At 45.5% G+C, this 17,222-nt stretch overlaps 1 protein-coding gene across 1 annotated transcript; it reads left to right on the plus strand.

Annotated features, from left to right (window-relative positions):
• The first annotated feature begins 4,385 nt into the window (after nt 1-4,385).
• On the plus strand, nt 4,386-13,220 carry LOC308066455 (C->U-editing enzyme APOBEC-1-like). Its single transcript, XM_080393746.1, has 4 exons — nt 4,386-4,768; nt 8,342-8,742; nt 9,287-9,402; nt 10,400-13,220. Exons 1-4 carry the CDS (start codon nt 4,746-4,748, stop codon nt 10,415-10,417), a joined length of 558 nt encoding a protein of 185 aa, XP_080249872.1. The 5' UTR covers nt 4,386-4,745; the 3' UTR covers nt 10,418-13,220.
• The last annotated feature ends 4,002 nt before the right edge of the window (nt 13,221-17,222 follow it).

The raw sequence follows: 17,222 nt of genomic DNA on the forward strand, positions 1-17,222 counted from the left end.
TTTCAAAACCAAAGCTATTCCACTGTCTGCCCCATTATCATCCAATTCAGACCCTTTGAAAATCATTAGGGCAGTGTATGCCTTATAAAACAAGTAAACAAGCTTAATAACAGAGATCAGTAATTTTTCTGGGCTATATATTTGCCTCTCATTTTTTGAGCTCTAAACCGTCCCTCCTGTTCTTTGTCCCAGGGGCCTGGACAAATATATGTAATGTCAGAAGAGTGGCTGTGACACAGGTCTGAGGCTGGAGGGGCTGAGATGTAAGGAAACAGCAGAATCTGACAGCAGGAGGTCAACAACAACCAAAAGGCTACAGAGGGATGTGCTGGGCAGTGCTATAATTTTGTGATAGATTGTTTTTGGTGACAATGTTTTCCTATAAAGCTCCTGGCTTGTACAGATTCTCCGGTCCTATTTGTCTCTGAGAGCTGAGAAAGGCTCCTTAGCAAGATCCCAAATACACATGGGGGGCAGAAGGGCCCAGCTGTTGGGGGACCAACATCCAATATGTGCATAGGAAATATTCCCTCGTACTCTGCGAGCTTTTAAAAAAGGAAAATTAATCACAAGAATTCAGTTATGTTATGGGTTCTCTTTCATTGAGTAATAAAGAGCAGCATACTGAATGAGATAAACTGAACTACAACATGACTCAAACGTCCCATGACTGAGCTGTCAGAACAAGATGTTTTGTATTCCTGGCTGAGTTACCTACCTGCTGCTGATCTCACATCATGTTTTTCATCGTGGTATCCAGTTTTTCACTGAAATAACAAATGCGGCCAGAGTGCTCAAAAGGTAAAATTGACTGTGGACTCATCAACCACAATAATGGGTTTTCTCCTCTTCTTCACTGGGTGTCTACCAATCTAGTAACCTAACCGGCTTTCTCTATAACCCCATCAGACCCCTGTAATTAATAATACTTATCAATTACCCAGTAGACCCTTGACCATTAATGCCAGACTCAGGTATTAATGTTTATGATTGGTAGGTGCTGCAGATTTGTTCTAGCTCAGGCGTGGGCTCACAGCCACATTCCAACAGGGCTCTGCTGGCTCCCTCCAGCTGTGATTTTGTGCTGGCATATGCCCTGCATACGTGAAGCTGGTGCTCCAGCTGGTACCAAGCATGGCCTGTGCTGTGCGCTGCAAGGATGCACTCCTGTTACACAGGGCAGATGTTTGGGCAGCTTCCCAGGAAGGGACTTTCCGTTTCTGAGAGCAACCACCATCCCATGACATGACCTTAAGTAAAGACATCCCACTCTGTGGTGGGTGGGCTAACATGTTACCTACCTCAGCAGTGCAGCATGTCATTTTCATCCTGTCCTAGGACACTGCAGCAGCAGGAGGAGGCAGTTCAAGCCCTGAGCATTTGGAAACTGGAAGCCCTCAACATCCAGCCTTTTGTTGCCAGCTCACGCAGAGGTTAACCTGTGGCTTGACAGCGTGATGTGAGGCTGTCACAGCACAGCAAAAGTATCTCTTTCCCCACCCAAGCTGTGGAAAATCCACATCAGCATACCATGTTGGTGTTGAGCACATAGGAGATGATGAATTCTCAAAGACTAAAAGAGAACCTGACCTAGGAAATGCTATGTTCTGGTATATCTCAAGCTCTGTTAGTTTTATACCCCTGTGTCATTCACTGATGTTGGTTGCATGATGGAGAGCATGTGAGTGAGAATCACAGGTAAATTTACTAATCCTAAGAAATGACAGCTGTTGCAATGGTGTGTGTCTGTCCACTAAGGGTGTTCAGGTATCACAAGCAATACGGTTTGTGAAGCTAGAGGTGAAGTAACATGTAGAATGGGAAATGGCTTCTGGAGAAGAGATACAGGCATTGCTTAGTGTCAGCCTGTCACATACTGCTTACATCTCTGGAGGAAGTGGTTGACAGGCACATTCTAGTGAACAGAGCTGCTACAGTTTAGGAAAGTACCATCTCATCTCTTGACTTCATCGCAGGTGATGTTTATTGCTGTCAGAGCAGGGTCACTGGAACAGATCATGTAACCGTATTGCATGGATACGTTAGTCCCTAATGTATCACACGTTATCCTGCAGGAAACTTCCACCAAATCTCCGCTCAGTCCATTACAGGCTGAGCGTCACCATCTTATTTTAAGAGTGTTCTGCGTCTTAGTCCGAAATGTCCAAAAAGGCCCATTCCTTAGTAATGTAAGTTTTTCAAAGGTAGGTGAGTTTATCACAATCTTGAGCGTCATGAATTTCTACCATGAACTTCCCTTTGTGTTTTTGTATGACAGAAGGAGCATATTTAATACTTCACATGTACACATTCCTAGCAGACCTTTTCTGTTAGTATCTGTGATTCTTTACAGCTTTCAGAAAGTTGCACCATTGCCACAGATGCTTACAATGCATGCACAAACAACCGTATCAAAATGAACACGCTGGTCATGCATGCCTTTACATCCTCTTCCCAGCCACACGCAAAGCTTCCCATCAGGTTAGGGCAGTGTACATTGGTTAGACAAGAGCTCACAGTGCTCACTTTGTCCCTCATGGAGAAAGGCAGTTTCTGAGGCAGCCAGCACTCAAGCCAAGAGAGTCTGACAAGCTGGTGTCAACATCTGGCACTAGCTCCAGCACCAGCCCTGACATCACTGAAGCTCCTTGTCCCTCAGAAAAGACAGGGCTCAACAATTTTCTTCAGGTGCTCCATAAAAAGAGAAATGGAAACCAAGATCCTCATCCGGTCAACTCATGCAGTTTTGGGATATACCAGGTAATAGAAAAAACCCCAAGACCAGTTCCTGGAGGGCCAAATAGCTCTGTCACTGTAGCAGGACAAAGCTGGTGCTATGCATCCAAGCAGTGTTGAGCCTGAGATAACCTGGGTGGGTAGTCCTGGACCACAGAGGGCTGCCAACATGCCAAGTGTGGCATAGCTCACCTTGAGGCAGAGCTGGTGCCTTCATGGGTCTATGAGGAGTCACTCGGGTGTCATTGCCCCCTGGTCCCCTGGGTTCCTAGTCTCAGGAACGTGTTTTCAGAGTCTCTGCAGCACTTTCTAGACACGTCTGGTCCTTGTTAGATTAGGCTTGGTGTCCTGTGAAAGTATTGGTAATGTTTCCAGACCTGAGCAGGCAGTGCTGTGCCTCAGCTAATGAACCCAGCCAGACTTTGCATGGAGCCAGCTAAGCTCTCTGCATCCACAGTGCAGTGAATCTGCAAGCAGAATATAAGCTTCTGAGTGACTGGTAATTGTAGCTGCTCCTCAATGTCACCCCAGGATTGTGAGTCTGGCTAGTTTTGCCTTGGCTGTGTTTTCAGAAAGGGGCTGACAAAGTTGCTGAGCTGCATGGTGTTCTTCTAGTGCAGTGGTTAGGTGAACAGTAGTAATTCTGTGGGACTTGGGAGCTACTGCCTTTCCTAAACATCTCCATGGGAAATTAGTACGGCATAACACAAAAAGACCTTAAGGAAAGGGAATGTGATTTTAGTTTACAAATCTCAAAATAAATGGATTTTTCCTCCTTGCACTCTTACCCATGTACTCACCAGCACCAAGATGCGTGCATCTCAGTGGTCTGGCCAGGATCACTTGCGTGCAGTGGTGCAGGGTACCTACTGGATCTCCATAAGAAAGGCCTGACAACAAATGATTGACTCAAACAGCTATTTTAACAAGGCAGAATAAGAAAAGGAATTTAGACAGCGAGTAAATCTAACATCCCTTCAGATGCTGGGCACCCAGTACTCCTGCAGTGCTGGACAGACCCTGGGTGGGTTTCTCCACAGCACACTGCGTAGGTTCTGTCTGTGAAGGGAAGCTCCCCCTTCTTGGTCGTCTGACCTATTACATATTTTCTTACAGGAGCACAATTCTGTTCCTAAATGATGTTTCAGCTTCCTCTGTGCATGTAGAAAAAGTGATGCGACGCCCGGTGCCAAGCGGGAGCTGCCTGCAGGCTGCTCTGTCACAGCCCACCAGCGAGGTTTGTCCTGTGGCCAAGGGGTGTGTGCAGCATGGCGTACGTGCACAGACCCGTGTATATAAATTACAGATTGCATTAGTAACATACAGGCTGCCCAGTCCCTAAGCAGAAGGCCCAAGGGAGCAGACACGGCCTGGTGGAGATCACCAGCTCCTCCAACGCCACGTCTTCTGCAAGGCTCCCCTCTCTTCCTCCATGGGGGGAACTCTCAACCTCCTGGGTTTGGCAGGGAAGGTCATTAAGCTTTGCTGACACCTTGTGAGTGAAGTCTCTCATCAGAGGGATTTGTGAGCACTTCATCCATGACAGAGCTCTGACTGCATGGAAAGATCTTGGATGCGGGAGGGCGAAGGGCCGTGCTTTCCACAGCGCCGAGCTTTGGGCACTCTGGCAGCTGTGCCGCTGGGAGGAGTCCCCGGTGCCGAAGAATAAATCTCATTTTTCTGCCAACCAAGCGTTATCATCCCTTCCACACTTAGAAGCAGGCTTGAAAGAAATTGTGCAATGATGACATTTTTGACTGGAAACATGTATCAGCCCTCAGGCCCCAGCTGAGGGGCGAGGAAAGAGCGCTGCTAAGGGCAGGCTTGTAAAGACATGTCATTACTGGTAGCAACCACAGTCAAACCATTTTTTTTCCATTTCCTCTTACATCACCCCGTGCCAGCGGAGCCTGGGGATGTGCTCTGTCATCGGCTGCCTGTGAAGCCCCATCTGCAGGAGCAGAAAGGAGGACAGCACCCAAGGAGGGCTCGCAGGGAGAGGAGAAGCCATGTACAAGAGAAAGCTGAGAGGGTAAAAAAAATATTCGCTGACCAAAAAAATCCCAAACAACCGCCAGCTTCAGCTCTGTGTTGTCCTTGCTTCAGCCCAAGGGGGCCCGTCTTCTTTTCTGCCCCGGGGGTGTGCTTTCTGTCTGTGCAAAGTCTCTGTCTTGGGAGAGGGCGATACTGGTGCCAGTGTACCCGAGTGGGAGCCCTGGTACCCGGGGCCACTGCAGCGGGCAAGGGGCTGCACCGAAGCCTGAGCCTCTCGGGGAGGTTCCTGTCGGCATAAAACCGCAGTGGGAGCCATAAACCAGCAGGGAGCAAAAGCCGCCGATAAAAACAAGCGCAAGCTGGGGGTGGGTTGGGGCAGGGCTATGGTGGGAGCTGGTTCACCCCCAACGCTGGGCAGCAAGAGAATCCAAAAGTGCCACTTCCCTGCCCGACCGTTTCGATTCTGAAAACGGCTGTTGTGCCACAAAATAAACAGGAAGCGTCAGACCAGCCGGCTCCTGTTCAACAGAGCGGGGAGGAAAAAGTTTGAACGCAAAGTTTAGTAAAGAAGCGTGTGGGCTGTGGAAAGCCTTAGCCATGGAGGAAAAGTGTGGATTAATGAAGTTTTGATGCTCCTGCATTTTTAGATATTACCATTATCGCTATTATTCTCTTGTAACGAGTAGGATTGTAAATAGTTTCTAATAACAAGTGTTAGAGGAAGGAAGGAAAATTGTTAAATACCTACGGTGGTGCAGTTTATTATGTGAAGTTTTAGTAAGAGAGATACTAGTTTTAGGAGCTGTTTTTGTAAAATTAGTACATTTTGAAAGAAACTCATTACATTCCTGTTCAAGTTATGGATGGTGAAACAATAGGAAAAGTACAAATAACACATTTCAAAAGATATTTGTAATCAGTCAATATATTTCCAAGGTTTAATGCACATTCACAAAGCAGTGGATATTAGTGGAAAAGAAAATAAAGCCTAGGAGACAGTTAGTTGGCTGTATTTATCTGCCATTTTCTCCCCCGACTCCTCTAAACATCTTTGGGTGCAATTCACCTTTCAAATAGTCAGTCTTTAGAGTTGGTGCGTTTCTCTCCAGCTCTCAAATTCTGAAAGGGTTACAAGTTCATCCTCATAAGACTGGTGAACCAAATTTAAAAAGAAAACTAAAAAAGTTTTAGGACTTTTAAAATTACTATTATTTGTGGACTTTGAATTTTGTCTTATATTTGTATCAAGGAACCAGCTATTAAGAGCTTGATTTTTTTTTAGTTAGGCTCCATGTGTCTATGTGTACCGTACATAACAATGCTGAACAGCAAGGACTGCTTGTGATAGCTATAAAAATAAAAAAATTAAAGGGATTGCATGGCTTAGGGCAATTTATCTGTAAACTCATAACTTATTTTAAGTGTTTTCTTACCTGGTTTGGGGAGAGAAGAAAATAGGTGCTGGGATTCTTACATATTCTATAGTGTCGGAGTGTTTTATAATGTTTTTTAAATCTCTTGTCTGTCCTTCCGTTAGAGTTGTTCAAATTTACATTAATCCATTATTTTAAAAATAGCAAGTTATTTCTGTAGTAGATATTTACAAGAATGCAGACTTTTGTTTATATTGCATTAGCTGATTACACAATAAATTTTACTTGGCTTAACACATCTTTAAGGTGGCTTTATGCTGAAGATTAGTGTATTGAGAGATTGTTCTAAAGAAATGGCTTTATGTCCCTGAAAATATGCACAGGACCCCCACTGCAACAGCTTATCTGAAGTGCAGTATTTTATGGTGGAGACACAAGGAGGAGGGTGCTTAAGACCAGTTTCAGTAAGACCTGGAAATTTTAACTTGTCTGTATGATAAAACCAGATGGCAACCACTACAGATACCTCTGAACAAATCAGATCTCTGTAACACTGCTTTCCAAAACCTTTAAGATACCTTCTGTAACAATTAGATTAACTGATTGGGCCTGAGTATTCAGAGTTCAATGTATTTTCTTTGGTGAACTTCAACCAGTCACTGTATTCCCCGTACACACACACACACATACACACACACACACATACACACACACACACATGCACACATATTATATATATTAAATATATATTATATACTTATTATATATATGTTCCCTAATCATCAAGTTTTAAAGAAATTTAAGCTAATAGGCACTAACTTCCAAATAACATAATAGAAATAGAAAAAATGCATCTCTTTTAGCACCTCTAAATGAGAAAAAATTAAAAATTAAGCCTGTGCTCCACTTCTGTCTCTCTCTGTTGTTTGTTGGTTTGTTTGTTTTTTTTTTTAATTACATACTAAAAGAATTAAGTATAATAAAAACACTTATTCCTGTGCCAGACTTAAACACTTGGTGACATTTACATTTGTTACATTTACATAAATTCAATAGAAAGTTTGATAAAGAAATCTACATGCGTATTTTCTGTGGTTTATATGGAGTTTACATGGAGAAAATAAACAGAGATACACTCTGGTTTATGAACTGGTTTATGTACATTTGTATTTTAACGTGTAGGAGGCTGGGATGAGGAAGGAGACAGGGTAAGAAGACAAAGCCTTCTGACTGACCCAGAGAAATGAGATGCTTTTTTACAAAGGTGATGAGCCCTGCAGCTAGAGAATATGCTTCACCTGCAAGATTTGTCTTTAGTTCAGATAGTGGGTTTCTTTGATTTTGTGTTTGTCATTGATAGTTGCTAATCTATAAAACAACCTACAGGCTTATTGGTTTTTTGTTAACAGTCTGTCCAGTTGTCTACTACCGTTATTCTGAATTACTCTAATGTGGGAAAATATATATCTGAAGTGTATTCTCATATAAATCTCTATATAAAGTAATTGTACAAATGTTACAAAGTACTAATGGTGACTTCATATATTATTTATGCATCATGGATAATTATTGATATAAAGGATACATTCATGACCAACACTGGCGGTATAGTTACTTAATTGACAATACTTAGGGGTGTGTTCTGAACTGAATAGATCTGGATCTAAGAGATGGATTATCTGTCAGAAAATGTCATTCTTGGGAGCTGCATCTTTTTGTATTGAGCACTTCTTTCTCCTTTTCTCATGTACGTTGTGCTGACTGCGCTAATCCTTATGAAAATACAAACAGCAAGAGAATACTCAGCTTCATAATTGATCAGTAGTTGTTTTTTTTTTTTTTTATTTTATTTTTTTTATTTTCACAAAATTTGCAACAGCTCCCTACATCAAAAAGGGCTACATAGGAGACCTGGAAAAATGTCTGACACATAAAAAGATATAGAAAGCTTTTAGAAATACTCATGCTGATGAAGAAAAGGGCAGCCACAGGGAGGGGTGAGGAGGTGAAAGCTCTACATGCAGTTGCAGACAAAGGGAGGATTAAGTGGTTCAGTGTTTGGTTCCTTTACCCTGCCATGGTGTGTACCTCTCCATGTTCCTTGCGTTGCTCTCTCATGTTTTGCCCTTTTCAGTCCTCCTCTCATTTCCTCCACCCTCCCCATTTTTTGTGTACTGGAGAACTACCGAAAACAAAGTTGTAACCAGTGATTCCTTGAAGTTTCTCTTCTTTTTCAGCATGTATGTCTCTAAGAGGGCACTAAAGCATCAGTTTGACCCCCGTAACACTCCAAAGGAAACATACCTGCTGTGCAAACTGCAGTGGGGTGAGGCCAGCATACCTTGGATACACTGGGTCAGAAATGACAATTACCATGCTGAAGTCTACTTTCTGGAGAAGATCTTTAAGACGAGAAGAACCAATAATTATGTCAACTGTTCTATCACGTGGTACTTGTCCTGGAGCCCCTGTGAAAACTGCTGCTATAAAATACTGAATTTCTTAAAGAAGCACTCATACGTCAACATAGACATACATATAGCACGGCTTTTTTGCATAAGAGATGAAAGAATCCGCCAAGGTCTGAAGAACCTTGTGAGATTGCCAGATGTAAAAATTTCTGTCATGGAAATTAAAGGCAAGATTTCCTGTGCTTTGTGGGACTGTGAAGGGATGAACTGGTGAAGTTTGTGCATAGGTGAATCTGGTATGGGCTTGCTTCTGTGCCCAGTGTCCTGCCCAGCTTCTCTGGGGACACATCCATCACCATTCAGTGACTGAGTGTCACGTCCAAAAACAGATGTTCAAATATTGCAGTAGAAGGGGGACAGGACTCCTAGCAGCCAGACCTGTATGAAAACTGTATGAAAATTCTTGCTTATTTAGAGGCACCATCTTTTTGTCACTCCTGACGGACTGGGAGATAGGGTGCTTCTCCCTTGTCCTAGGGCACTAAATGCAGTTCCACTGGTAAGGGGGTGGGGGTGGGGGGTGAGGAATGCCCAGAGAGAATGGCATTGGTTCCAAATACAGAGTGGACAGCATCCATTAGCTGGCCTGTCCATGGCCAAGCTGTCTGTGTCATGGGTGCAGGGAAAAGGTTAAAAAGTCTTGTTTTAAAGTTGAGCTTCTCTGGTATCTGAATAAACTCAGGTTAGTCCATCTTGGCTCCATTTCTCCAGACTACACTGACTGCTGGAAAATCTTTATCCAAGGAGATGATAATGATGATTCCTGGACTGAGGGCTTTCAATCAGAGATAACTAAGAATCGTTTGAAGCTCAAGGATGTCTTTGAGGTTAGTAGACTCTGAGGGATAGGGGGAATGACATGAAATTATTTGCAGCCTGGGGTCATGAGACCTAAAGCCTAGCAAAGAGGCTGTTCGTATCTAGTTGGAGTTGAAAGAGTCCTGCAGCATGCTTTTGGAAGAAGTAATATAGTAAAATCATAGAAACTATCCTGTCCCATTGGGAGAGAAGCACCATGGATTTTCTTCCATTATATTACAAAGCAAAGGCTCAGAGTGCAGCTTTTGTCCTTCAGGCTCCAGAGCAGGAAATCCCTTGATTAGCAGCTGAAGCTCTAGTCTAGTCTCATCCCAGAAACTCTCCATTAGATTCCTTTCTAACCTGGATCTGAGCACGGGTTTCTGCTCACCAAATGGTGCTACTCAGCCACTTTCTGTCGATACCTGCAGTGGTCCGACCGACCCTCCCAGTCACTGGGCCCCTCCATACTTCAGTAAAGCCCCTTCCAGATTTGATTGAGCAACCTCCCTCACTGGTCCAAAGGGTACAGCTTCTGTGAGATGAGAAAAGCTATTCAAAACAGAATGTCTGTTCCCTGTGAGAATCCAGCTTTTTTTTTTGTTTTGTGCCAGGTCCTCTGAAAGGCAGTAGAGGGAAAAGAGACTGTGTTCACCAACAGTGCTGAAAGTTAGTGCCCCTGGAGACAAGAGACCCTGCTTGAATGAATAGGTCCACATCCTTGGCCTGGAAGCACTGTGTATTAAAAAAAAAGTTGCAAAACTAATATAAGTTCTACAGCATTTTGCTTTTGATGTATTAGTTTTCTGACAAAAGCTATTTTTAGTGAAACAGAGTGAAAGAAATCTATGGCTAAGTAGGTCATTGAACATCTGGGAAATCCATTTTATATGGCATCTATGGAAAAGAAATATTCTGGTCTATTACAAGTAATAGACTTCTCATGCTATGTCCATTTCAAACCACAGCAAGTCCCAAGTGCAATTGTTAAAGGATCTAAATGTCATATCCTTATTTTCATTTCAGGATCTTCCATGCATATAAGCATAGAATCACTGAATATCTCAAGTTGGAAGGGAACCATAAGGATCATCACGTCCAACTCTCTGCTCCCCACAGGACTACCTAAAACTAAACTAGAAAAGCATCATCCAGATGCTCCTTGAACCCTGCCAGGCTTGGTGCTGTGACCACTTTCCTGGGGGGACTGTTCCAGCGACTGACCACCCTCTCAGTGAAGAACTTCTTCCTAATGTCCAAGTTGAACTTCTCCTGATGCAGCTTCATTCCATTTCCTCCTGTCCTATTGCTGGTCACCAGAGAGAGGAGATCAGCATCGGAATTACCCTGTCGCAGGTGGAGAATCCGGCGCTTGCTCTTGTTAAATTTCATGCAGCTGGTGACTGCCCAGGTCTCCAGTCTATCCAGATCCCTCTGTAAGGCCTCTCTTGCCTCCAGGGGGTCTGCAGCTCCTCCTGGTTCAGCATCCTCGCCAAACTTACTTAATGTACATTCAATTCCTGCATCCAGATCATTTATAAACACATTAAAGAGCACTGGACCGAAAATTGAGCCTGGGGAACCCCACTGGCGGCTGGTTGCCAGCCTGAGGTAACCCCATTTACTTTAACCCTTTGAGCCTGACCCGTCCGCCACCTGCTCATCCAATGTGTTATAGACTTGCCTAACTGTTATCCAGAAGGATACTGTGAGAGACTGTATCAAAAGCTTTGCTTAAATCCCAAAATACCACATCTACTGACTTCCCTTTGTCAACTGGACTGGTGGCCTTGTCATAAAAGGAAATTAAGTTGGTTAAGCAGGACTTTCTCCTCATGAACCTGTGTTGGCTATGACCGGTGACTGTGTGGTGTCTCGAGTGTTTTTCAGTAACTCCCAGAATAACCTTCTCCATAATTTTACCAAGCACTGAAGTGAGACTGATAGGCCTGTGCTTACCAGGGTCTTCCTTCTTACCCTTCTTGAAAACTGGGACATTTGCCAGCTTCCAATCAATGGGAACCTCTTCAGACTGCCAAGATCATTGAAAAATAGTGGAGAGAGGTCCTGCAAAGACATCGGCCAGCTCTTTCAGTACACTGGGATGAATCCCATCAGGCTCCATAGATTGATATGCATCCAGCTGGAGCAGCAAGTCTTGAACAAGCTCAGGATCAGCTGTGAGTTTATCATCCCCCCAGCCATGGTCTTCCAACCCAGGGCTCCAGAGGTCCCAGGGCCCATCACCAGTGTTAAAGACAGAGGTGAAGAAGGTATTAAACATCTCTGCTTTGTCTACACCCCTATTTGTGAGGTAACTGACCTCATTGTGTAATGGGCCAATGTTATCTCTGATCCTCTACTAAGAGATTTCACTCCCAGAAGATGGCCAGATGCCTTACTGCTTGTATGTAGAAGATAATAATCATAAAATGTTGCTAGCATTCCCCAGTTTCTAAAAGCCACCAATATCCTGGACAGATAGCTTGTCACTGGGAGTCTTGTATATACTGGACAGCGCTAAATATCCCCGATGACAAACTTCTGGATGTGGAAATGGAGGCAGATAGCAGCCAGAATGGGAAACGGTGTCCCAGGCGTAATACTCTGCTAATATTCCTCCTCTGATGTGGCCCAGTAGTGCACAGGCTGATGGGCAAAGGGTACTTAAAGAGGACTGCTGAATTAGCATCCAAACAGTTGATTAATTCACTGTGACTTACTTCACAGTTGAGGCATTTTGATGAAAACAGGTTATTTCCCTGACTCTTGGAAAATAGATCTCTAACAAGAGAAAGGCAGGGTGCCAAAGGGAACATCTCTGGAGACTTGCTGTCCTCCCAGCTAGCCTTGTCTCCTACCTCATGCTGCGAGAAGAATAAAAGTGAACCTAAAAATACAGAAAATGCCCCATCAGGTCAGAGAGCATATCCAGACACTGTATCTAACAGTGGCAAGAGAAGATGCTTTCCAGGGAGAGCAAAGAAGCCTGGCCACTATCTGTAGTTCATTATGATCCAGTCACACTATTTCAACATCCACAGTGACCATGGCTGCGAACCCTGCATCTTCCCTTCAGTGTCTGTTTGTGGACTTGTTACCATTAATTTATCAGATATCTTCTGACCTTGTCCTCCCACCTGTGTTCACAGTTTACTGGGGCAGCAAATTCCAGAAGTTCACAGCTTGCCATGTAAATACATACTTGTCTCTGTTTTAAACTGATAACTAATCACAGTAAGTGCCACTTCTTGCCATACTAATGTCTCATCACTAATCACTGAAACACCTGTCTGCATTGGAAAGACTGTGCTAGCCTACAGAATTTTCCACTGGCTCAGTGGGAGCTATAAATGTAACCGACAGCAACACTTGATCTTAAAAGAGCAACTTAAAAAATCCACAGATGCACTATTCAACAGAAGCAAATCCTCCAGCCACCAAGTGATGTGACTGTGGAATGATAATTACAGCACTTGTGGTCATTGCATTTCAGCAGCTCCACTCAACTGGCTAAAAGAAAGTATTTCTGTCCACAAGCCCACCCTGGAACTGGACCACTACATATATCCGCTGGAAACGGCTTGAAAAGCAAGGCACATTAGGCTGCACAAAGAACTGTAAGAATGCAGCTGTATCCCTTGCAGTAATGCAGCTCTCTTTGCTCCTCTGTCTGGTTGCTTGATTCTCTGTACCGGGCAGACGTACAAGCCTGCTGTCAGTACCGAGGGCTTGGGAATAGAACCTCTCTGCATCCCCTATTCCTGATGCTAGATTATTTTTGTAAGACTAGGATAAATATTCATTGATTTATACACATTTTAATCATTAAACTCTAAAGCTATGATTGGGCCTGATTCTTCTTTCATTTGTATCGCTGATCTTTTAACATAGTCAATAGAATTACTCAGGGTTTTGGGCCAGTCTAGCCTGAAAAGAATCCAGCTCATGGTACCTAAGAGATGGCAACCTGTAACTCACAAAATGGCATCATTCCTCAAGTAACGTCCACTTTGGTAGATGTGCCCTCTTGTTTAGATATGAGTCTTTGCATCTTAAAAGTTCAGGAGCCAATGCTTTCAAGCTGGTTTTACAGAGACAGATAAAACTGATCAAACAAGTTGTTATGGGGGAAAGAGAAACACAGACAATGTAAACGTGCGAAGCTCAGTTTATGAAGTGGACCAAGTGTCCCCTGCCAATCTCTGCTGCTGAACATCTTTGTAGCTAGGTGTTGGCACAGGCTGCCAGTCAAATGATATCACAACATACCTTCCCAGCAGCTTTGGGGATGATTCTGTCGCTTATTGATCCACTGTCTGTGCCAAGGCTCATTGTGCATAGCTCTTGTTTACATTGTCCTCTTGGCCTTGGCTTACCACGCTCAGCCCCTGCTTGCGTTGTAACCAGCTCTTGGCCAAAGCAAGGCTGTGACATTCCTATGTCACAAGCAAGCAAGAACCCCAGTTTTTTTCACAATAAAACCTCAAGACAATTATTATGATTTGTGTCTGTCAGGGCCCTGAGGGCATTAAAAAAACCTTAGTTGCCTTGACCACCATCACCTGGGGCTTCCACTGACACACTGCCCATAGATGGCCCAGGAGCTCCATTTAAGCTCAGGTCGTGCTGTTAGTCCCTGTCTGAGCTATGACATGGGTGTGCTTGTCTCCATCTCTCATGCCCATGCCTATGTCCATGCCCAGCCGTGGATCCTGTTGATCTCTTTCCTGACCTGTGAACTGGGTTGACCTCAGACCTATCTCATCTCTATGGACAAGCCCAGTGATCACTGTGTCTGTATGTGTGTGACGTTGGTTGCCATCACAGGACCTGATCCTGACCTGAGGATTGATTTTCCAGCTTGACCTAGGACTTAGGACCTGGCTTATCAGCACCAACCTGCCTGAAAGTCTGGACTCAGTCACCAAGGTGAGTGATGGTCAGTGGAGGGATCTAGCATGGTGCACAGGGCAGGTTCCTGAACCTGGGGAACCTCAGGGGGAGCTGAGAGAGCTGTCAGGGCCCTGTAGCTCATGCCCCAGTGACTGACAGAACCTGGGTAGGGCCAGGAGCAATGGTGGCCAAGCCCCACCACCACCTATAAAAGAAGCCCCTGGGAAGCCCTAGTGACCAGGAGCACCCTGCAGCAGCCAGAGCATGGCATGGCAGTTTGCACTGCAGGATGCTGAAGCTCTGCTGGCTTGATGAGGAAGCAATGGTACCCACCTGGCCTCTGCAGGCTCTGCACCCACTGTGATGGACACAGCTGCCTGGACAGAGCTCCAGTGGGAGCACAAAGCCACCCGTGTGCCAGGCTGCAGGCTGTGCCCTGCTCTTACGCCCGCACGGGACAGCAGCAGGGAGTGCAGTGGTGGGAGTGCACCCAGGGACAGCAACTCCTCCGCTTTGTGACAGAGCGCCGGGAGGAGGAGAGTAGGCTGAGCAGCATCAGGGAGCGTGAGAGAGAGACAGACTGCTGGAATCACACCCTACCTTCCCTGAGACAGGCCCGACGGGACGCGTCATACGGAGGTTCCCTGTCCTCTCTCCACATGGCTGAACGTGGTGCCGTAGGGAACAGGGGGCAACGGCGACAAGTCACTGCCCGGCGCAGCAGGCACGTCTCCTCTGGGACTGCCCTACCTGCCCAGGTGCCCTTGCATGACAGGTATGAGGCTCTTCAAGTGGAACCGAACGATGAGAATGATGGTTCATCTAGCATGGAGGCGTCACTGAGGTTATTTCGGCATACACCCTGCATGAAAACTGCTTCCATAATGAAAAAAATGGGCCATTGTCATAGGAGACTCCCTTCTGAAGGGAGCAAAAGGCCCAATACACAGACTGGACCCACTTCTTGGGGAAGCCTGCTGCCTCCCTGGGGCCCAGGTTAAAGATGTGAAGAGGAAGCTTCCCACCCTGCTACAGCCCTCAGATTGCTGTCCACTATTGATTTTTCAGGTAGTCAGCAATGAAGTTGCAAGAAGAGGTCCAAGGGCAATCGGGAGAGAGTTCGGGGCCTAGGGACAGCTGGTTGAGGGATCAGGAGCACAAGTAGTGTTCTCCTCTATCCTTTCAGTTGCAGGGAGTGATGAGGGAAGAAACAGGAAGAGCCAGCAGATTGATACCTGGCTCCGAGCCTGGTGTCACCAGCAGAATGTTGGGCTTCTTGATCATGGGTTGGTCTACACAACACCAGGCCTGCTGGGAACAGACGGGGTACCCTTGTCTCAAAGGATGAAAAGGATCTTTGTGCAGGAGTTAGCAGGGCTCATTGAAAGAGATTTAAACTGGATTTGAAGGGAGAAAGGGATAAAATCAGACTTACTAGAGAAAAGCCTGGGGACAGCATGCCAATGTTTGAGCGATGGTGTGCTAGTGAGGCCCTTTGGTCTGTTTTCTGAGTGGAGGTAGGTGATGGAGCCCATGTGGCAGCAAAGACACAAGAGTTATAGATGTGTTAGAAACCACGGACATGCCTGAGAATGGTCACGTAGGAATTAGGGCTTCTGCCCCCAGAAAGATGGTGAGATCAATAGCCCGACTGAAATGCATCTACACCAGTGCACACAGCACGGGCAACAAACAGGAGGAGCTGGAAGCCATTGCACAGCTGGAAAACTATGATATAACTGCCATCATGGTGGGATGACTTGTGCAATCGGGGTGCTGCAATGGATGGCTATAAACTCTTCAGAAGGGATAGGCATGGAAGGAGAGGCAGTGGGGTAGCCCTGTGTGTTAGGGTGTAGAGGGATGAATCTGGGTTACTTAACATTGATAATATACAGCTGTGGGCTGGCTTCAGGGGTGGGGGTGGGGTGGGGGTGTGTGGCTGCTTCTGTTGAGTGGTTGGTAGCCAAGGAAGAGAGAGCAGTCAAGGAAGGGAGGAGGAAGAAGCAGAGAGAAGAAAGAACACGCACCCTGGGTGAGAAGAGATGAGGAGAAGGCAGCAGAGGGACTGGCATGAAGAGTATGCTGGTATGAGATGGTAAAAGACCTTGTTGCAGCTGGCTAGTTTGGAGAGTGCTGCGACATCAGGGGAGTATTTTGATCGTCTAGAGCTTAATGATGGTGATGATAGTGTTGAGTGTTTATAGGTGAGAATCAGAGGGAAGGTCAACAAGGCAGATATGGTGGGAGTCTGTTATAGATCACCCAACCAGGACGAAGAGACAGATGACATATTCTATAAGCAGCTGGGAGAAGTTTCATGATTGCTAGCACTTCTCCTCACAGGGGACCTCAACTTACCAGATGTCTGCTGGAAATACAGTTCAGCAGAGAGAAAACAGTCTAGGAGGTTCCTGGAGTGTGTGCAAGGTAACTTCCTGACACAGCTGGTGAGTGAGCCAACTAGGGAAGGTGCCCCGAGGGGCCTGTTGTTTGTGAATAAAGGAGCTGTGGGTGATGTGAGGGTTGGAGACCGTCTTAAGCCCAGCAGTCATAAAATAAGAGTTTTCCTTTCTCAGGGAAGTAAGGAGGGGGATGAGCAGGGCTGCTGCCTTGGAACTTCTGGAGGGCAGAGTTTGACCTGTTTAAGAGACTGAGAGTCCCTTGGGGGGCAGTCCTGAATGCAGAGGCTTCCGGGAAGGCTGGACATTTTTCAGGAAGGAAACCTTAAAGGCACAGGAGCAGGCCATCCCCGTGTGCTGGAAGACAAGCTGGAAGGGAAGATGACCAACCTGGCTGAACAGAGAGCCTTGGCTGGAACTCAGGAAAAACAGAAGAGTTTGTGACCTTTGGAAGAAGGGTCGGACAACTCAGGAGGACTACAAGTATGTCATGAAGTTATGCAGTGAGAAAATTAGAGGGGCCAAAGCCGAACTAGAATTTAATCTGGCTA

Source organism: Falco punctatus (assembly GCF_963210335.1).
Source record: "Falco punctatus genome assembly, chromosome: 6".
Taxonomy (NCBI): domain Eukaryota; kingdom Metazoa; phylum Chordata; class Aves; order Falconiformes; family Falconidae; genus Falco; species Falco punctatus.

Coding starts and splice junctions, on each gene's coding strand:
- LOC308066455 (XM_080393746.1), top strand. CDS start 4,746: ATGTACAAGAGAAAGCTGAGAGG. Junction 4,769..8,341: donor TACAAGAGAAAGCTGAGAGG/GTAAAAAAAATA, acceptor CTTCTTTTTCAG/CATGTATGTCTCTAAGAGGG. Junction 8,743..9,286: donor TTCTGTCATGGAAATTAAAG/GCAAGATTTCCT, acceptor CCATTTCTCCAG/ACTACACTGACTGCTGGAAA.